The sequence below is a fragment of the Hesperophylax consimilis genome, chromosome 17, assembly GCF_061612785.1.
Source record: "Hesperophylax consimilis isolate HC1 chromosome 17, BYU_Hcon_1.0, whole genome shotgun sequence".
Taxonomy (NCBI): Eukaryota; Metazoa; Arthropoda; class Insecta; order Trichoptera; family Limnephilidae; genus Hesperophylax; species Hesperophylax consimilis.
In genome coordinates this window covers 30,856,150-30,871,049 of record NC_142852.1, presented here as the reverse complement: position 1 = coordinate 30,871,049, position 14,900 = coordinate 30,856,150, and the positions used below count along the sequence as shown (strand labels likewise).

At 34.4% G+C, this 14,900-nt stretch overlaps 1 protein-coding gene across 1 annotated transcript in view; it reads right to left on the bottom strand.

Annotated features, from left to right (window-relative positions):
- The window catches only part of Mgat2 (alpha-1,6-mannosyl-glycoprotein 2-beta-N-acetylglucosaminyltransferase), a 78,314-nt gene that overhangs the window by 4,237 nt on the left and 59,177 nt on the right, over positions 1 to 14,900 (bottom strand). Inside the window, exons 7-11 of the mRNA XM_089642144.1 lie at positions 13,109 to 13,206; positions 10,438 to 10,583; positions 7,600 to 7,760; positions 2,562 to 2,782; positions 736 to 909 (exon numbers count right to left, since the gene is read on the bottom strand). Of these exons, the coding sequence (XP_089498270.1) occupies positions 736 to 909; positions 2,562 to 2,782; positions 7,600 to 7,760; positions 10,438 to 10,583; positions 13,109 to 13,206 (800 nt within the window). The remainder of the gene's footprint in view (positions 1 to 735; positions 910 to 2,561; positions 2,783 to 7,599; positions 7,761 to 10,437; positions 10,584 to 13,108; positions 13,207 to 14,900) is intronic.

Genomic DNA, 14,900 nt, shown 5'->3' with positions numbered 1-14,900 from the left:
AACCGTCCAAACTAAAATATTTTTAATAAATTATTTAAAAACGCAATAAATTACGAACGAACAAGCTGACAGATTCAATCGACTCAGAAAATGCACCTCTAGATTCCATAGATATTTTTGAATGCAGACGCGTAGCGTTATTCATTATCGATACTCTGTTTTTTAAATCATGGCAATCCGTATACTAGTGATGGAAATAAATCGATTTTTGTAAAATCTCGCGCGCTTACGTGAAAAGACGTACTAATGTCTTGACCGCTATTATCATATTTACGTCTTTTGACGTTCTAATGTTCCGAGTGGTTAATACCCTTGAGCGATAACTACACAAATCCGGACAGCACCACTAATGGTCCTTGAGCAAAAGCTATTCAAATTTGGGTACCACACCAGCCATTATTGCCACTGGGACGGCGTAATAATAGTCAAGAGACTGAAATAATTAAGTTGGAGGGTCAATGTCTATTTGACCCGAGGGAATTGTTTGTGTGGTACACTCTCCTGGTATCAGATAATGGGACTGTGTAATAATAGTCAAGTGCACATAAATGTTGCGCTGATCTGTTGTCACACCAGCCACCATTGCCCTAAGGCAGTAGACATTGGGACGGCGTAATAACAGCCGAGAGACTGAAATAATGTCCATTTGACCCGAGGGAACAGCTGCCTCTGAAGGTGGAGATGAAGATTCTTTGTAAGTTACTGTATCAGATAATAGTCGAGTGTCGCGCTGACCTGATGTCGCCCCATCCGCCGTTGCCCTTGCGCAGCTTCCCCTTCTTGGTGGCGGCGGCCACCTGCAGCGTGAGGCCGGCGGGGTACAAGAACTGGCGCGCCCCCAGGACGACGCGCTGCACCTTGCTGATCACCGAGTTACTGTCACAATTCGCCTTCTTGTGATGCACGCCGCTATAACATACAGACGAAATAATCACAACTCCATTTATTTATGTCTATTCTTGAATACACGTTTTACAAAAGTGGTTTATATTGTAGTACAGAGAAAAAAGTACAGAAAAAAGGTATAAAAAATAAAGAACATAGGTTGATATAGGTAAAATTGTGTGTGTGTGATATTGTATGTAACGTGAACACCTCACTAGGAGAACCTGCGCTGAGGTGTTAACGTGTTTGTGATTAATTCGACAGGTATTTTGTGGTAGAAAGTTATTATTATTATTTTTTTTTTTTCACAGACATATATTGAAACATGAAAACACACTTTTATATTTGAGTGTATGTATTTTTGGATAATTCTTCAAGAACGTGTACAATATTTAATTTTACTTATTATATTTTGGTTTTGAATTATAATCTTTTGAATAAAGTGAATATCTTGATTTTTTATCCAGTAAAAAAAAATCTTACCGGACAGCAAAGTGCCCATAACATTTATTACTGCAAATGTGCTAAGGAATAGTTGGTTAAAGTTTGTCGGGTACGTGCCGATACACCCTGTATAATCAATTTCAGCCTTCAGCGCTGGAAATTTTTTTAAGTATTTGATTTGGAAATTTTTCGCCATATTTCAAAAAATTATCACTATGAATTTTAATATGGGAACATATAAGTATAATAGAGCGATGAACCTATATTTTTAGAATTCATAAAAAAATCGTTAAAGCAAGAATTCTGTTAATTATTTACTATAAAATTGCAGTTAATGTTAACTACTTTCAAATAGCAATATGAAATTTAATGACTTATGTGTGTTGTCTCTGGCCTAGTCGATAAGCAATGTGATAAATTTTAATTCTAACATGCATTTTTTACACGATCATTGTAAATTGATTATACTAAATATATATAGGCTTATTGCGTGCGGGAGGTTCAATATAAACTACCCAATTTTGGGTAGCTATCGCCCGGAGTCATTAACGATGCGACCCAAATTTGGGTAGCAATCGCCCAGGATCATTAACATTGCTACCCGAATTTGGGTAGCTATACTCAGGGTCATGAATGGTGCTACCCAAATTTTGGTAGCTATCGCTCAGAATCATTAACGGTGCTACCCAAATTTGGGTAGCTATCACCCAGGATCATTAACGGTGCTACCCAAATTTGGGTAGCTATCACCCAGGATCATTAACGGTGCTACCCAAATTTGGGTAGCTATCGCCCAGGATGATTAACAATGCTACCCAAATTTGGGTAGCTTTCGCCCAGCATCATTAACCTACCCAAATTTGGGTAGCTATCGCCCAGGATGATTAACAATGCTACCCAAATTTGGGTAGCTATTGCCCAGGGTCATTATTGGAGCTACCCAAATTTGGATAGCTATCGCCCAGGATCATAAGCATTGCTACCCAAATTTGGGTAGCTTTCGCCCAGCATCATTATCATTACTACCCAAATTTTGGTAACCATCGCCCAGGGTCATTAACGGTGCTACCCCAATTTGGGTAGCTATCACTGTATTGGTTAGGCATTTAGTGAATATCAATTTTGAATGATAATGTGGAAATCTGTATTTATGTATTAACACACTTTGGATGGGAAAGGTATTTCTACATGTTCGGTCGATTGTTAGGTTAGGTTAGGTTAGATAAACTGACCACTCTCCGATGTGGAAGACCCTGGGTCCCCTTGCCACCATGGCCTTGAGGCGATGCTCAGGGGGCAAGCACTCCTGGGACAAGCGCTGCAGCGACCAGTCCCAGTTGTAATCGTCGTAGTGGCAGAACTGCTGCGCGCACGCCGACAGCGGGCGCCACGCAGCGCGCCTCAGCGCCATGCCCATGTTGTGGCGGCTGCTTTGCCACGGGCACACCTCAACCTGAAACGACAAAAAATGACACCATTCCAAGAATACACTATAAAGTCAAGTAAAAAAATTTTAATACCATCGAACCTAATGCAATACTATGTCAGATAATCGGATAATATTAAAAAAATTCAAAAAAATATACAGGGTGTCCGGGAGTTAAGTGCACTAACTTCGGGAGGTGATTTTACACGATGGTAGAAATAAAAAAGATAAATAAGTTTTGAAATTACAACTTTTTTTTATCACATACTAAAATATTTTTTCCATAGAAGAATATTTATTTTCCCTTAGAAACAATTCAACTATTTAACCTAAAACGTTGGTTAAAATTTCTAAAAAAATTATTTATCTTTTCTACTTCGAAAATCATGTAGAATCACCCCCTGAAGTTAGCGCAGTTTACCCCCGGACATTGGTGAAAATTTGTATAAACAATTTGTTATGCAATTGTATTTTAAGGCACTACGACGTAATGCAAAATCATGTGTCTTTGGTTTGATAATTTGATTGCTTAGAAATATTTTTAAATACTGCGACTAGAAGACAACTTGGCCTTTGAAATAATGCAGCATTTTTTTTGATAAGTATTTTTATAAGCCCAGAAAAAAATGAAGTATCAGGCCTATAAAAACTGCTTTAAAGTTCAAAATCTCCTACTTAAGAACCCATTTTCGGTTATGGTTTAGTTGCACAATGTGGCAAATTAAGTTCTTCAGAAAATGATGATAAAAAATTTAAATATTTGTGGAAAAACTTTGCAAAATAAATTTAAAAACACTTTTTGGCAATGTTTTTTTCTTGAACCTTATCACCATCTACATAAGGAGTGTTATTGTTTGCAGCCAAATCCAAATTTTACACAGATTATAAATCATGTTTTTTCGCATTTGTACATAATAATTGCCTAAATAAACAAATAAAAAATATGTAATTTTTTCATGCAATTAATATAATGTATGATAAAGTTTAAATTCCCATAAAATAAATATGTTAGGGGGCTTAAATTAGTAAGATAGGAGACAGGAGTCAAATAAAAGTTTGCCATGCAATAATAGACTGTAAGACCGTTATTTAAATATATATTTTTTTAAAGAATGACAAAAATTCCCGGGTTTCGAATAACCTGACAATATTTGAAAATCTCCTACTACCACCACAGAAAGAGGAAAATGTTGCTTGTGTTGTGATGGAGGACTTAGCCAGCCGAGGAATTGAACACACTACGCCCGGGTGGGAACCAAACGCAATGTCAACTCAGCCACCAACCGGTCATATTCATATACAGGATGTTACAGCACATACCCGGAGAATTTCGACCTGCGATACCGATACGATTGAAATCGGATCGTGCTGTTACACCCTGTATACACAAGGAACAAAATAAAATAATAAAAAAATAAAAATGCATACATACATAAAACAATTAAAAATGACCTTAACTCCTATTATGACTTTAACTCCTGTTATGACCTTAACTCCTGTTATGACATTAACTCCATTTATTGACCTTCTTAACTCCTTGGGAAATTTTGGGGGATATACTTCACAGACCACAAACAACTGTAGAGTTTATTTTGTTAGATGTACATCCCAGCTTGACACGGCCTCATAAAAGTTATGCTATCTCATTTCGTATTATGATGAGAAATATGATTTAAGCAGTGTTCGAAAGAGAGAATGCCGCCTTTTCAGCTCGTCTTAAAAAAATTACTGTAAACGCTCCACAAAAATTTAAATAATTCTATGAAAAAACATTTATCATTTGAAAAAAATTGTCAAGGTTTGTGAATTTTTAAATAAATATTTTAATATTAAACGAAAAAACTAAAGTGACTATAAATGAAATATGATGTTTAGTTTTGTCTAAAGTAGTAATTACAGTTTACACAGTAAAAACCATCAAAAGGCGACTTTAAAAAATCTCAGTATTTTATTTTGGAATACGTTAAAAAAACAGCGAATTTATCTGGAATCAAATGGAATGCGAAAATATTTTCAAAGTTTATTGCAAAATGTCAGAGGTTTTAGAATAAATTAACTAGGCAAAAAAATTTAATTGTTAATAAGGCAAAAATTTCTATCCAATTCAACGTAATTTTCTTGCACCCAGATCTAAATCTGTATTTTCTTCTACATGCGAAAATCACCTTTACTGAAAAATAGAAAAAAAGCTTGAAAAATTGACAATGCTAAAAAGGTTCAAATTTCCATCCAATATCCAAGTAAATTCCTTATGAAACCGCTTCCAAATTAATTTTTTTCTACATGCCATAATCACCTTAACTGCATTAGAGGCAAAAAAAGCTGAAAAAATAGAATCATAAAGAGCAAATTGCCATCAAACACGCCACCACTCTCCTTGAAAACTACCACTGTGCTTAATATTTTCAGCATGCGATTATAGACCTTTTGGTAATATCCGTAAAGGTGCGGCAAGAGGTGATATCCCCAGGTTTGGGCGTAGGAAATGCCCTTGGTTCGTCCGGTTCTCTTCTACGGAAAGGGTGAAGTTTCCAGTTGTGAGTTGTCCATCCATTTTAGAGCAGCGATGTACAAAATAATACATATTTGTTTGAGTTAGACAGAGAAAGCTGACAATATGGTTAAACACAGCGAGAATTAATATTAATACATACAAATGAATTAATAATAATAATGTATATTACTTAGAAATGCAACGATACTAAAAATGGTGGTTAAATTATTCAATCAATATTCATAATAAATTATTATATAATATCAATACAAATTGAAAATATCTCACGAGTAAAAATAAATGCGGCCGACGGGAATTGAACCCGCACCTTCTGATGTCCGATCAGGTGCTCTGAACCACTGAGCTACGTCGACTTATTTCCAACACGCTAAATAATTCAATATGTACTTCAATCAACAATTACTGCTTATTATATTTTTTCACCTGTAAACAACTAACTTTATTTTTGTAGGAAAGGCTTTGTTAGTGCTAAAATTTCCCACTAGATGGCGTCGAAACATATTATATAGACATTTTTTGGTGAAATATTTTGACTTGTCAAATATTATTATTGTTTTTAATGATAAACTAATGTTTATAAGACGATGTTTTTTATGCACGGCACAATTATGCATTTGGAGCGACAATTGCTTATAATAATTTGTTATCCTTTGTGCTATGCATAAAAAACCTTGTCTTATAAACATTAATTTATCATTAAAAAAATAATAATAATATTCATAATGCTACGATTATTAAAAGAACATTCAAAATACACAGTGTCTGGAAACTCATAGTATAAGCGAGAAATTGGTGAAACCACATCACATTTTAAGTCAATTTTGTGGTAAATTTCAGTAAATTATTATTATTTTCCATTAAATCGAGTTTAAAGTTTAAATTTTTAATATTATTAAAGAAAGCAATCACTTTGTGGTTTGACATATTTAATAAAAATATTATTTTGTTTAAAACCTTGATTTTTTTATTAATTTATTGACCGACCGATAAATTATAGCGTTATGTTTTTTACGCACCAGTAATTTGCGCGCCATTTTAAAAAGAATGGTGATATTACAATTCGAGTTGCCTGTATAATTTCAGATTCGTTTACTGTGCAAAACCGATTTCCCTGATTGGTTCGTCTATTTGGACGTCTATCGTCAAAGCGTAAATCCGGCACCAAAAGAATTTTTTTAACTAAATCAAAATTTGAACAGATCAAAAACAAAAAAAAAAATTGTTGGGTTCTCTACACCAGCTTTCCGTTTGTACTGTGAGTTTCCGAACACCCTTTATACGATTTGAGTTTTTCACGGCCAAAACTATTATTATGATTTATTCATGGCATCATTATTCTTCAGATCTGCCCCGATGATGGCACTGTAATGCTGTCCGAAACATTGGCTAAAGAATTAGGAAGTGCAATACGGCATAATAACCCAAGAATAAATCACGATAATATTCGTTATATCATGATTATTCAATGAATATTCGTAATTAAATGATTATTCAATGAATATTCGTAATTATATGATTATTCAATGAATATTCGTAATCATAAGATTATTCAATGAATATTCGTAATCATTTGATTATTCAATGAATATTTGTAATCATATGATTATTCAATGAATATTCTTAACTATATGATTATTCAATGAATATTCTTAACTATATGATTATTCTATGAATATTCGTAATTAAGGACGGGATGTTTCGGAGAATTTGAACAATTATTCATCAAATTTCAAGGTTTATTTTCGGTTTCTGTGAAAGTCCTATTCAAGTTCTGTTATTATATCACTATAAGCTAGTTGCTTGACAGAACTGAAATAATAACAGAACTTGAAAAAATCTTTCACAGAACTCGAAAATTAACTTTGAAATTCGAAGATGATTGTTCAATGATTATTTAATGAATATTCAAAACGTTGATTGGTAATTTGCGATTATTGATTGAACACTCGTAAATCTATCATTATCATGGGTTAAAAATCTTCGTAATGCTGTGATTATCGATTGAATAATAATTGCAATGCTATGAATAATGATTTATTATTCAATAAACGGTAATTATCGATAGAATTCTATTAAAATTATGAGTATCGATTGATTTATGAATTTTTTACGACCAAAACAATAATGGTCATTAATATTTGAGTTATTATGCCTTGTTCTCTATCTTTAGCCAATGTTTCGGGCAGCGTTACAATGCACATCGTCTGCTAAAATTTCCATGACGACGGAGAATGTAACGCTGTCGAAGCGCAACACGTCATAATAACACAAAAATTAATCAAGATAACGGAAAATTAATATTTTTTTTTGTAATACGACGTAAGTATACCTTGTCGGCGGCAGCGTAATAGTTGTACGTCTTCAGGTAGGTACCGAGGCAGAGCACGTTGCAGTTGGGACAGTGGCGCTCTACGGAATCTTCCATCAGACGCAGCACGTGGAGAAAGTCCTCGGCAACGTAATGGTCTTCCTCCAAAAAGAGGACTAGACCTGGAAAAGCAGGATTACCGGCTCAATTTGGGAACAAACAATTCGTTAATATAAAAAAAAAATTCTGAGAAAAAAGTGAACAAAAAATTTTTTGTAACTAACTAACTAACCATCACGCCGTTTCTCTGCAGGGGTAGGCAGAGGGTGACCGGATAAATCATCAAAATGATTATTCATCACATCTTTAAAAAGTTATATGAAGTCATGGAAAGTGATGAAACAAAAACTTTATTAACTGGGTTAAGTATGTTAGGTTAGGTTTAAATTAATTTTTTTTCCATCGTTTCTAATGACTTTATATCACTTTTTTAAAGGTGTGTTGAATTGTCGATGTGTTGATTCACATTCCTCACACGATCATACATGGTTTTACACACGTGCGCCTCAGGGATCTCATTTCAACAGCATTCAATCTACTTTCATCCTTTCTTTGCCAGTTCCATGCCTCACTTCCATACATCAGGGTAGGTACCAGCACTCCATTGTGGACTGCGGCATATAATGCTGACACCAACTGCGTTCAGTCCTCCATGAATGGAGTTCTGCATTTCCCCTTGTTTCAATATCTCTGTCAGCCTTCCCATCTCTCTAGAACATACTTCCTAAATACACAAACTCATCCACCTGCGACAAGTATTCCTCAGCAACAACTACATTCCACACTGTTTTCGTACTCTCTCTTACAAACACCATGACTTTAGACTTACTAACATTCACCATTAATTCGTTCTTCATACATACTTCGTTCATCCTAGACTATCAGCAATCAGCACCGCATCATCAGCGTACAACAGGCAACACACTTTCAGATTACTCAAATTCGCACCCAATCCCACTTCTTTCAATTCTTGCATACAATTGTAATGAAATAAAATCTTTGTACATAAATTTTTCACACGTATTAACACACTTCGGCCGGGAAATGTAGTTCTAACCGTTTGGTCAATTGATGCTTAAGGGCGGGAACGGTAGTTCTACCTTTTGCGCCAACCTCATTTCAATGGCAGAAAAGACGGAATTATTCAATGTTTTTATATTAATATTATACACCAAACTCTTTGTAAAGGTCCCAACTATATGCACATAATTATCGAATCGTAATGCAAGTCTTATTTTTATATTTATCTTCGTGCCTTTCGTTTACATCGGCATTTCAACAAAAGGATAGCAATTATTTGTTATTGCAATAATTCAATTCCTGGAATGAGGGTTTTTATGACCGTGAAACCCGATTCGAAGCTCTATCTCTGTTCCGCCCCACTCAACTCCTATGTGCGAGCGAGCGAGAGATGTCGGGCGTATTTAAAGAAAGCAGGTATGGGCAAATACCGATAAGCAGACCGTAATAAACATATTACAAGGTTAATTGAGTTGCTTTTCAAATAATATTCGATTTTCGTTTAGTACTTTTATAGCTCGGGTATACTGGAGTTACTATGTAGAAATTTTTACTAAAACATTTCAACTATTTTTGAAGATATAGCCATTTAAAACAAATTTAAAAATTCGCTTTAAAAAAATGGACCTTTATTTTCGCCCAGAGATAGTGTAGCGCTGTGTTAATTGGCCAAAACTGACTTAAACCTAACCTAACCTAACCTAAGCGCAAGCCAAATACTAAGTTTGGTGATCGCGCTTTCGGAGTATCTGGGCCGAAGGCTTGGAATAAACTCCCTCCGGAACTAAGATCCATAACTAGTCCAACAGAATTCAGGTCTAAACTAAAAACTTACCTTTTTAAGCTGTCATAACCATAAATTAAATATACCATTCCTAAGAGAAAGTCCAGTTATATTCAATTTTCCAATTATGTCCTAAATCCTATATCTAAATTTCGCTAATAAACAATTATTTAATGTTAATTAAGTGTTAATCTCAAGTGACCTACCAGGTAAGTATTGTACTGTATATTATCTTCATATATAGTTAGTAATAACATAGATCACTGTAGAAATGTATTATAAATTTGTACAGCGCCTTTGAGGTGATTTTGCACAAAAACGGCGCTATACAAATCATCCAAATATTATTGTAGACTTTAATTTCAGACAGTAATTTTATAGTTGGGGTGTGGTGACCATTATTTTGTATTATTTTCAGAGATATAGTGATTTAAGGCGATGCCATACGCAGTAATGCAAAATCATGTGTTTTTGGTTTGAAAATTTGGTCGCCTAGAAATGTTTCAGATGCTTTAATTAAATACTGCGAATAGAATACATCTTGGCCTTTGAAATAATCGTGTATTTTTTTATATAAGTCTTTTTATAAGCCCAGAAAAAAATAATGTATAGGCCTATGAAAACTGCGATAAAGTTCAAAATCTCCTACTTACGAAATCATTTTCGGTTATGATTTTATTGTATAATGTGGCAAATTAAGTTATTTATAAAATGATCGGAAAAAAATTAAATATTTATGCCTGAACATCCACAAAATAAAATAAAAGGCACTTTTTGGCCATGTTTTTTTCTGGCATAAATCAAAACAGGCGGATGGTGTTAAGCGGGAATTTAAACCATATAGCCATCTACGTAAGGGGTGTTATTGATAGCGGCTCGATTTAAAATATAACACTACGTAATGCATGGCCTTAAAGCAAAATCCGTTTACTCGAACGTGACCCTATTGAATTGTGTAAACTCCATTGCAAGAAGACCTTAAGTCCGGCACTTACCATTGTGATCCTTGGTGACTTGCAGTCCGTCAAATACCCGGTTTGCCTTCCACCACCAGTGGTGCTTGGTCTGAGAGAACTTGGCCTCCCGATAGTGTCCGTACAAATCAGGATGAAGAGCGTTGTTACATTTACGCTTGATCGCCCTGCAAACAAACAGTTATTTAGATAAGAAATCGCAAATTAATATTGATACATATATGAATAAAGTGTAGTTTTTTTTCTTCTTTTTCTTTTATTGTACTGAAGACTTATAAATTAATTCAAATACATAATAAATTGATTCAAATACATAATAAATTGATTCAAATACATAATAAATTAATTCAAATACATAATAAATTGATTCAAATACATAATAAATTGATTCAAATACATAATAAATTGATTCAAATATATAATAAATTGATTCAAATACATAATAAATTGATTCAAATACATAATAAATTGATTCAAATACATAATAAATTGATTCAAATATATAATAAATTGATTCAAATACATAATAAATTGATTCAAATACATAATAAATTGATTCAAATATATAATAAATTGATTCAAATACATAATAAATTGATTCAAATACATAATAAATTGATTCAAATACATAATAAATTGATTCAAATACATAATAACGACGGGTTGTTTCGGAGAATTTGAAGAATTCAAATTTCATAGTTAATTTTCAAGTTCTGTGAAAGATTGTTTCAAGTTCTGTTATTATTTCGGTTATGTCAAGCAACTAGCCTATCATTTTATAATAACAGAACTTAGACAGGACTTTCACAGAACCCAAAACTGAACGTTAAAATTTGATGAATTGTTCAAATTCTCCGAAACAACCCGTCCTAAGTGTTGTCCATTAATTGAAATATTCACTATCCGCATCTGTCTGTTTGTGCGCTTAGTTCTTCTAAAATATACAACTGTAGCAATAGGTTTCTCATTTCATCACATAAATAACCCTTTATATGAACCCCCAGGGGTCGATATCGGCTTGCTGGGTGTCTATGTCAGCGAGAAAAAAATTTGGGGGTCCACGAGATTCAAATGGGGGTACATACGAGCGGATCCCCATTTACTTCAAGTCAACATTTAGGAGTTCCGTAAATGACACAATAGACCTAACACAAATATAATAGACTGAGAAATTACTTATTTGATATTTGTATTTTTATATATCGTAAAGTTGTTAATTGAGGTATATAAATAGAGGCTACGTTCCTTTTCTCGTCAGAATTAATATATTCAAGCAAAACATTGCACATTGGAAGCCGCGAATTTTCCTAGTTCCCCAACTTGTTTTTGAAAAACGTCCAGAGTAATAATGACGTTCAACATTTAAATGCACTTCACACAGACTTCAATACTAAGTTTGAGGATTTTTTGATTATGGAAATGGAATGTCGAAGAATCGGATATCATGTGACAAGAAGAACTGACCAGAATAAGCACTGACAAAGAACTTAAGGGGCAGTTCTGTAGGGCCAGCTACAGAAAGAAATTCCCGTTGCTTATCCTGCTTCATTTTCATTTGGTGTAATACCTCACAAGGTTGCCCCTGTCTGCACAATGTAAAGACAGAGGAACTATACCGCCACCCGGTTGTAGGGCAGGCAAGGGAAGGGAATCTTTTTACGAAAAAAAATAAATGATTATCACATGGGACGTTAATTGTTTTAGGAAAATTCAATATTCGGTAGGCAAAAAAAAAAATTTGGCAAGTGGTCTACGGGGCAAAAAAGTTTGGGAACCTCTGTCCTAGATTAAGGCACCGTAGCACATAGGAGAAAGCTGTTGGCCCTGTCATATAAAGCATGGTGTTTTCTCTTTCTAACACCGTTTAGATCATATTTCTGACCATGACAGTAGCGGAGACACAACAATTTCTATGAGACCCACAAGAGCTGTTTCTCAAAAGCGAAAAAATTGTAATTGTAACATAAACAAACCAAACAAATTAGTCTTAGGGGGCACAGAACGCTATTTAACCACTCAGAACATTAGAACGTCAAAAGACGTAAATATGATAATAGCGGTCAAGACATTAGAACGTCTTTTCACGTAAACGCGCGAGATTTTACAAAAATTGATTTATTTCCATCACTAGTATACGGATTGCCATGATTTAAAAAACAGAGTATCGATAATGAATAACGCTACGCGTCTGTATTCAAGAATATCTATGGAACGTAGAGGTGCATTATCTAAGCCGATTGAAACTGTCATCTTGTTCGTTAATAATTTATTGCGTTTCTAAATAATTTATTAAAAATATTTTAGTTTGGACGATTAATATTTTGAGGTGACTTAATAGTTTTTAAATATATTTCTTCAATATAAAAAGTGTTATTTCTTTATGCTACTCAGAAAAAAGTTCATTTTCAAGGCTTTGAAATAATGGTAAGCGATTTTTACATATTTTTGACGTTTTCATAAAATGTATATTTAGAAATGCAAATATTTACGTATTACAAAACAATACGATAGTGAATTTCATAATCTTTCCAAAACATTTTTTAGAATGAGGCTACGTTTCCCAAAACGTGAGTTATGAAGCTTTTAGTAAAACTCGTAAATAACACAAAAATTATCACGTTCTGACAGTTCTCAAAGGGACACATAATAAATAAAATTCTATGTCTCAGAGGTTAACATATAAACAACTTACTCTTCTCTTTTGATGTCCCTGGGACAATCGTTGGGATCCTCCCCAGGAAAGGTATTCGGGAAAATTTGTCTAGAATGCGGGTAAAAAATCTGCATCACCTGAAAAATTAAGTATATTTTAAACAGGGAACACAAGGACACCTTGAGTTTTGTTTGACACGTGCCGGACGAAGATGCCCTGCTCTGATAACCGTAAAACACAAACGTTTAACACGGTACCCTGTGCGCACTCGGCCTCGGCAAGCAAGCAAACCAGCGATGATGGTATGTTATCTCTGGGGATGATGTGTGAAGGGTCCCGTGTTGTAGGAGGGAGGAAACACAGAGGCCGGCAAATTGTTGCACAGCCGAGCTGTCTTTGAGTTGAACTCAAAGTTGACAAATGTCAACTGTATACAAATGATGGGCGCGCATTTGGCGAGTTTCCCGATTATGCACCGGTGCCGAAGGGATCAATGACGCTAGTTCTGAGGAGCATCTTCCATTGTATTACCGGTAGAACAGGGACAGCATACCTAACTGACGCCAGTGCTCTAAAGATTGCAATCTATAAAAAGGACCGGACGGGAAATTTTTCTAGATCTAGTAGACGAGAAAAAACTCTTTTTAGGGAAAAGTAAAAAAGCACAAAAAGCATGGTAAGTTACCATAATAGTGATGATGGTATGACTGGGGAAACTCTAAACACTGAGGTGTCGAGACACAATTATTTTCAATAAGATAGCAGGCAAAAAAATATGGAAGTTAATTAAGTATAGGGTTTTCCAATAAGAGGTGTTATTTTGATATTCAATTGTAAAAGATCAATGGTTTCGTTGCCTGTGTGGCACGTAGCGCCGTCTTGTTGAAAGTAAACGTTGTCCAGATCAATACCATCCAATTCCGGCCTTAAAAAATCATTAATCATCTCTCGATAGCGCAATCCATTCACCGTAACTGTTGCTCCAGCCTCATTTTCGAAAAAGTAAGGTCCAATGACTCCGCCGGACCATAAACCGCACCAAACAGTCACACGTTGAGGATAGAGAGGCTTTTCAACAATAACTCTTGGGTTTTCCGAGCCCCAGATGCGACAATTTTGCTTCTTAATGAAGCCACCGAGGTGGAAATGGGCCTCATCACTCAAGATGATTTCCATTTGATTCACTCAAGTGAATTTTAATAATTTCAATGCGTTATTGAAGCTTGTATCGTTCAATTTTTATTAATGGCGTAGTTTCTACTTGTCAAATGTCAAAAAATGACAGCTTCAAAAGTAACATCTACCGAAATAGCGGGCTATTCAAAATAACACCTCTTATTGGAAAACCCTATACAATATAGTTTAAATATGAAATAACTCAGTAGTAGATTATTGTACCGGAAAGACGGAGGTCTTCGATACAACAGTCTTTCATGTTTCTAGATTTATTAAATCTGCTTCGTAATGATTACATATAATATTCATCACGCTGTTATATGAAACTGCACAAGAATTCAGGTCTAAACTAAAAACTTACCTTTTTAAGCTGTCATACCCTTAAATTAAATATACCATTCCTAAGAGAAAGTCCAGTTGTATTCAATTTTTCAATTATGTCCTAAATCCTGTATCTAAATTTCGCCAATAAACAATTATTTAATGTTAATTAAGTGTTAATCTCAAGTGACCTACCAGGTATTGTATTGTATATTATCTCCATATAAAGTTAGTAATAACATAGATCACTGTAGAAATGTATTATAAGTTTGTACAGCGCCCTTGAGGTGATTTTGCACAAAAACGGCGCTATACAAGTCATCCAATTATTATT